General features: G+C 41.1%; 1 protein-coding gene across 1 annotated transcript; it reads left to right on the forward strand.

Annotated features, from left to right (window-relative positions):
- Nucleotides 1-735: 735 nt before the first annotated feature.
- On the forward strand, nucleotides 736-2,822 carry ovca2 (OVCA2 serine hydrolase domain containing). Its single transcript, XM_051402052.1, has 2 exons — nucleotides 736-1,099; nucleotides 2,051-2,822. The coding sequence occupies exons 1-2, from the start codon at nucleotides 946-948 to the stop codon at nucleotides 2,578-2,580; spliced, it is 684 nt and encodes a 227-aa protein (XP_051258012.1). The 5' UTR covers nucleotides 736-945; the 3' UTR covers nucleotides 2,581-2,822.
- The last annotated feature ends 4,505 nt before the right edge of the window (nucleotides 2,823-7,327 follow it).

The raw sequence follows: 7,327 nt of genomic DNA on the forward strand, positions 1-7,327 counted from the left end.
ACTTCTCTACAAAAATGTGTAAAACGCTACCATGCTATAACTGCACAATTAATTATCAAGATTCTAATGGATTAACTTTCTTGTTTGAGGAGTAGTAGATAGAATATCCAGTTCTAAATAATTCATTATTTTCACATTTGCACTCGAGTGTGTACGAACTTTTATTATACAGTTTGTTTTACACTTGTAACATACATTTTAGATTTGTATATACTTAAACATTGCACAGCTCACCTACACATGCATTCACACATTGCAATACCTATAATAACAGTAAACCTATTTTCATTCTTGGTATTTTCTTCTCCAAATTATCATCTTTACCTGTATTTGAATTAAGATTATTGATTGCACACTAGTATCTAAGCACAGCCTTAAGTGTATGCCACCAAACCATCAGGGCACTGAACTGAACTAACTATACCATACTACATCTATACCGATATATACATGGTATTACATGTATAGAAATCTGGCAGTACATCAGCTAAAAGTTACATTTAAACTGTTGCATTCAATATTTATTCTGTGATAGCAGAAGCACATGTTTTGGTCAAGCTCGTGGAAACTTCCTCAGCGTGTACTAACTACAAATTTTAAATTATAAAATTATGATTTCAGACTATATATTTTCATTTAAATGTATCAGTAGAGGAATCTATACAGTCAAAGAGAGACATATTTGTCATATTTACCAACATGGCTTTTACTTTGAAGAGAATAAACGGAAGTTCTCCTCATTCCTTCCGGTTGACCTCATGACAGATGCAGCTGAACTTTCGGTATTTTAACAGCTAAAAAAAACCTCTCTGTAATCGTTAAAACATCCCGTTATCCATTTTATCTGACCAGTTAAAGCGGTGCGCTGTATGACAAGGACCTGTTACTTCTATATATTGACGTTAATATCCTCCGACCGATAACTGAAAGTAACTTTAGCTCTCCATGGCACCTCTCCGGGTCCTGTGCATCCATGGTTACCGTCAGAACGGCCGCTCGTTCCGCGAGAGGACCGGAGCTCTGCGGAAGCTGCTGAAGAAACACGTGGAGCTCGTTTACCTGAGTGCACCGCACAGTGTCCCGCAAACCAGCAGCGAAGGTGGGTTTCCCCCCTGAACGAGCTTCACACTGAAGAGGAACGGACAGTTGGTGGACAGAAAATGACTTTCACTTTGTCCTTTCCTTTTCTTACTTTATACTACGATGACTTCTCAAACTAGTTACACATAAATACTTTATATATATATTAAATAGTTAAATGAAGTGAATCCAACTCTGACATACTGAGTAACTACTTGAATGTAACCATTATTATTTTGACAGGACTGGTAGATTGATATTTTAAATGTAATCTCTTTTTAAACAGGACAATACTTTTCAAGTTCGGTAATTGATCTCTTGTAATTCATCTAACCAGAACAAAGCTATATTATATGCAGTGCCTTGATCTCCTGCCATACACTATTTACAAGGTCTTGAGAAATAAGAATGCAAATATGACTCTCACAACTACCATAACTGAGGGTCAAAACAGGCTATTTTGGCTCAATTGATCAACTTCCGTATATAGTGTATTGTCTATTGTATGATATAATGTTGTTTCTATAGCAAGTCAATAATGAGTTACAGCCACAGACTGCAGTTTATGGTAAAAGCTATAACAAGATAATTTGTTAATATAACATCAATTTCCACCTTATCTTAAATCATCTGTGATCTCAAAATAACTTCCTGCTTGTATGCAAACCATTTTCAACATCAAGTCATTCAAATTGAAACAAGAAACTGCGCTTTGCTGCAGATTTAAGTTTCCACAAACATATATTTAAAAACACAGAACATTAACTAAACATTGACCTATATTAATGCACTAATAACAGAAGCATTGTTGTAATATTAATATCATGTATGTCCTAAAATAATAAATATTAATTTTCAGAGTTTAAGTGAAACTTGTGGTGCCTTCCCCAGTTTCTTATCTGTCTTCACCTGTCCCTCTTCAAGTAAAGGCATACAAAGCCTACTAATAAACACTCCTTTGTCATTTCAGAAGCTCCAGAGAAGGAGAATGGTTCTGGACCTGGACCTGGACCTGGAGGCGATGAGGACTCCAAGGGGTGGTGGTTTTCTGACATCCAGGCTCGGAGTTTCAATGCCCAGCAGCAGTGTGAAGAAAGCCTGGGGCTCAACGAGAGCGTGACGGTTGTGAGAGAAGCTGTGAAGGTCCAAGGTCCATTTGACGGCATCCTGGGCTTCAGTCAGGGAGCAGCTTTTGTGGCCATGCTGTGCTCTCTTCAGGAGCAAAAACTGGAGCCAGAGTTCAGCTTCCGCTTTGCCATCCTTGTCGCTGGTTTCCGCAGCGCATGTAAGGAACATCAAACGTTCTACAACACACCTCTCCAGATCCCGTCCCTGCATGTGTTTGGACTGGAGGACAGAGTCATCCCAGACAACATGAGCAGGGAGCTCCTCCCCTCCTTCCAAGACCCTCAGGTCCTGACACATCCTGGTGGTCATTTTGTTCCTGCTGCATCTGCTCACAGACAAACCTACCAGGACTTTCTCAAGAGGTTCCAGTGAGAGATGAAAGTCACAGAAACTCAGGGACTAAGGCGAAAGGCCAGGGAATGCTGATTGTTTAATGTTCAGAAAAATCTTGTGATAACATAATTGATACCAGAGGCACTTTGAGTAAAAATGCCAAGTTCAGAATCATGACCTCTGGAAGCTGATCTGATCCTTCCAACAGTGCAGTGACTGCTGTCCTTCTCAGGGAAGATATCTTGTTACAGACAATAAATTGACATTGTTTATGTAATGTATTCTAGTCTTTTTCTTTTTTTGAGATGTGTAATTCTTTAAAGTGCAACTAATAACATTTATGGCTTTGTTCCAAAAATGTTATTATGACCTATTTAAACCAAACCTTTAACACTTTCATCTTCTCCCGCATGGACTCTAGGATTAATAATGAAATAACCGATTTCATCCTGACGTTCTCAGCTTACAAATGGTGTATGAATTTCTGAAATATTGTGGAACTCTGTGTTGAAATGAGAATAGACTGAAGTAATGAGATAAAGCCCTCAGTACGCTTCCAACAAACACAGCTCTAAAGGCAAAGGTCTGTCTGAATGGTCACACCAGAAGGCCAGACTAAACGCTCGCTGTCATAGCCTCCTACTGGCTGCATCCCTCTGCCAACTCTCTCTCTCTCTCTCTCTCTCTCTCTCTCTCTCTCTCTCTCTCTCTCTCTCTCTCTCTCTCTCTCTCTCTCTTAGCACTATGTCTTTTGCGTGTGTCTATACCTCGAATGCAAGGAATTGCACATAAGAAAAGTGACGGACATTGTTGTAGCTCGTGTAAGGAATGAAACAGGAGAGTTGTACAGGCTGTTGGCTTCATCATAGATTGGTCTGTTTTGGGAATGAACAAACGGAAAGGACGCTTCAGACACTGAAATACAATCTGACCAGCACCTTTAGACAAATTGGCAGATGGGAACAATTGGAATATTGGTTTAATTTCTTTGGAAACTAGATGGAAATATCAGGAATTATTATAAATGACTCATTTTACAGGAATAAACGTAAATGTATTTTCCATTTTTCCCTGCAGTGATCTTTAAAGTAAAAAGCTAAGAATTGTCCTTCCCTTTATAAAAACATCACTACGCCAGGAGAGGACCAACATTTTTAGGTTCTGGGAACACTTTACCATGATTGTGGAAAGTTATGACAAGAATTTTATATCAGAGCCACATTGGAAATCTTGATTTAATAAGTCTAAGTAATATTTTGCATAAAATAGCTTTGCTTTATTTGTGTATTGTGACAGTTGTATAACAATAGAACTGCACACTGTCACAAATTGGTGCAAAGACAGTTTTAGTAACTGTGTTAATACATAAGGCACTTTTCACCCACAGTGAATTGCATTGCGTTGTTTGGGAGTAATGAAGAGTTGCTCTGCCCGCCCAGAGGCCATGTATCTCTATAACTGGGTTAAGGTCTATGAAGGTGTTTCTTCATACGTGGGGTTATATGGACAGGTTTATGCACACGCTTAAATGCAAAAGGTTCAAGGACATGTTGTTCTTTTATAGCTGAAAGCATGTGCACTTCAGACTGCACTCATTCGATTGTTTCCAGATGTGTGCTTTCTCCTCTCTACCTCTCTTCTCTCTCTCTCTCTCTCTCTCTCTCTCCCCTTCCCCTTTTTGCTTTCATCTCCCACTGGCCTCTACCTCACTTCAAACTCTCCTCAACATCTCCCTCCCCTCTGCATCCTGTGTGTCATCAGCTTTGGGTGCAACATACCCTATCACATGTCCTCTACATTTATGACATAGACAGAAATAGTTTTGTTTGTCTGGATATCTCCGCTCTTGATTCGAACTACAAACAACTGTGGACTGTTGCTGGTGATTTTTTTGCCTTGCAGGGATGAAATTCCATTGTGAAACATCTTATAGTCGGCATCTATATCCACTCTTGTAAACACACACTCTCGCTCTCCCAATCAGTCTGTCTTAATGTTTATAACACGTCACCTGTTCCAACATCTAACGCAAGCACAAATAGCATGCCTACGTGGTCCCGTTTCCCCGTCACAGCCCTCGTATTCATTCTCTCCTGTGCTCCCCTGTGGCCCTTGTGTCCCTCCAAGACCTCACAGCAGACACACACACTCACACACACATGGTTTTGATAACAAGTAAAGACGAACGGAGAGAGTGAGCGAGCGAGGGAAACAGTAAAAGAAAAACACAGAAGGTCACTCTTGCCAGTAAGTTTTACAACAGAGCCGTGACTCTCTTCTCAGGAATCCGTTCCCCCTGTTGCACAACAACCGGGAAATAATGGAATGAGAGACAGACAGATGAGGGTGGAGTTATCCTCCCCTCCTTGCCTCCCTCTCTCCCTCTCTGCCTCTCTCTGGCTGTTGTGCGGTTAAAAAGGGAGAGTAAGGGCACATTCAAGTTTTCGCCGCGATTGAAGGATCACTTTTTCCCTCTTCCCCTCGGTGGAGTGTGGGGGGAATGGAGCAGGGGGCAGAGGGGTGTGTCAGAGCACAGATGGGCTCTATTTTGATTATGGAGCGTTTGTTGTTATGGGAGACGGAAGGAGGGGAGGGGCCACGTGGTGCGTGTGTCTATATAAGACTTGCACTTAAACTCCAAAGAGCCTGGTCATCCCATGGCCCAGGCTGGTCCAGACACTTCCAAAGTTGACCAACTCTGTCTTCAGCTTCTCCCACTGACAACTCTCCTTCTCTGGAATAATGCTGTGATTGCAAGATATTCAGCAGAGGACTTGAGATCTCAATACCTGACTTACAACTTTTGGATTTATATGCATTTGTTTTGCAGTTATTCACCATTGTTTTTTGTTTTTGTCATCGTAATCTGCATTGTTCCGATCCCAACAAAGGGAAGATGCTGAAGACAGAAGGACTGTGGCGTAGTTTGGATTCTTAAACCGATTTTTCACATCTCTGTTAAACTGAATTGATATTAATATCAATCTGTTTAAGTCTACGCATGAGTGCATATGTTTGTGGGTGCGCTTGCGCCATTAAATTTGGTATGCTGGTGCGTGTGGATGTGATGTAACTTCATGTTGGATGTTTTCCAGAAGTATGGCATGTGTCCAGTATCACATGGGGATTTAGCCATGCCTCTCTGCTTCCTGTGTTTGTTTGTGTGTGTGTGTGTTGTTGTGTTTGTCAGTGACTGGGCGTACATGTGTGTCTGTATAGTTTGCAGAAGAAAAGAAAGTACTCTCATGATGTGAGAGCTGGTTAGATATGCAGTGTGTTTGACGTCTGTGATGTGTGTTGACATGTGAACGAGGGACCAGAGGGAGTATATTTAGCGTTGTCAGTTGAATTGCTATTTAAAGAACAGAAAAGGCAGAGAAAGTCAGTTAATATCATATAATGACATAAAACTACACAGTGAAGACATCTGTGGTGCAGTTTTAGTGTGATATCTAGGCCCAAACAACTGGCAGTGTGTGTTTATGTGTGGGTGTGTGTCTGCATATTTCTTTCCTCCATATGGGTGTGATTTGGTCATTTGTTATTCCATGCTTGCATACTCACACACTTCTGGTTTTCTTCTACTTTGTGGTTTTCTTGTTTGTGTGGACAAAGTGTACTTTGGCTCGGCCAAAGCCTTTTCTGGTTTTTGCTCTCATCCAGTCATCATGCATATCATGCATTCTCTCTATCTGTCCCTCTCACTGATTTCAGACATGTGGCATGTTGTTGGCCCTGTCACCTGGAAAAACATCCTGTTAACCAGCAGTCAACATCTGATCTGTGACTGTCCACGCGACTTGTTCAGCGTGTGTGTTTCTACTTCACTCTAGTACCAGATGTAAATATGTTCGTAGGTTGTGCCCATTGTTGTAAACTGAGGAGGCACAGAGGTGAACTGAGGACACGGCTAAAGCCGTCTGAAGTTAGGGCAGCGGCCGTTTGATGTATGATGTCATCTGCAGTCGTTTGTCTGCCTGTGTGCTTTACTGGACTGTTTTAGAGGCCGTGGCTGGGCCCTGGCAAGAAGAGCTGTGGTTTGGCTGTTCTTAGAGGTGCCTTACTGACACTACTGGGGTAAATATTAGTCATCATGACCATGGAGGAGGACTCGGGTAGAGTCTGCATAAAACCGAAAGAGGGAGAGAGAGAGGTATGTCTTGGATCACATATCCAAAAAATGTGAACACTGTTGTGCAATCATGTTTGGTTTCAGACAATTATTAAGAGGTTTGGAGGGTGAAAAGGGGACAATACAATAATTCCATCAACAGCCTTTGCTGTGCATGTGTAGCTGAATGATATTGGTAGAGGAATATGCGGACAAAAGAAAGTGAGAAGATTTTTGGAGCGTTCAAAACTAAACAAAAATAATAATCAAATAGCTACTGTAGTTATTAAAGTCATAAAACTTTGTTGGGTGTTCACTTACGCCAGCCTTTCTCAGCTTTGCACTGGGACCTAAAGGGCATCACATGAGATTTAGACAGGGTCTAAGACTGATATAGTAATATTCACTTGTTATTAAAGATGTATAAGTTTCGTCATTCGTATTAATTATATCATTTTGAGCCACAGCCATTATCAATTCGACAAGATTGAGGAATCCAAAGCAATAACAGTAGACCTCTTCAGTGTAGTTTGTAATGTAGTTTGACCTGCAGTGATACCTGTGTGTGTGAGAGAGAGAGAGAGACAGTAAGAGGGAGAGAGAAAGATAACTCTACTTCTCAGCCCTGAACAGTAAGAGTTTATGTGCTGTTATTTGTCTGTCAGCACATGAGCT

This window comes from Dicentrarchus labrax, unplaced genomic scaffold (genome assembly GCF_905237075.1).
Source record: "Dicentrarchus labrax unplaced genomic scaffold, dlabrax2021, whole genome shotgun sequence".
Taxonomy (NCBI): Eukaryota; Metazoa; Chordata; class Actinopteri; family Moronidae; genus Dicentrarchus; species Dicentrarchus labrax.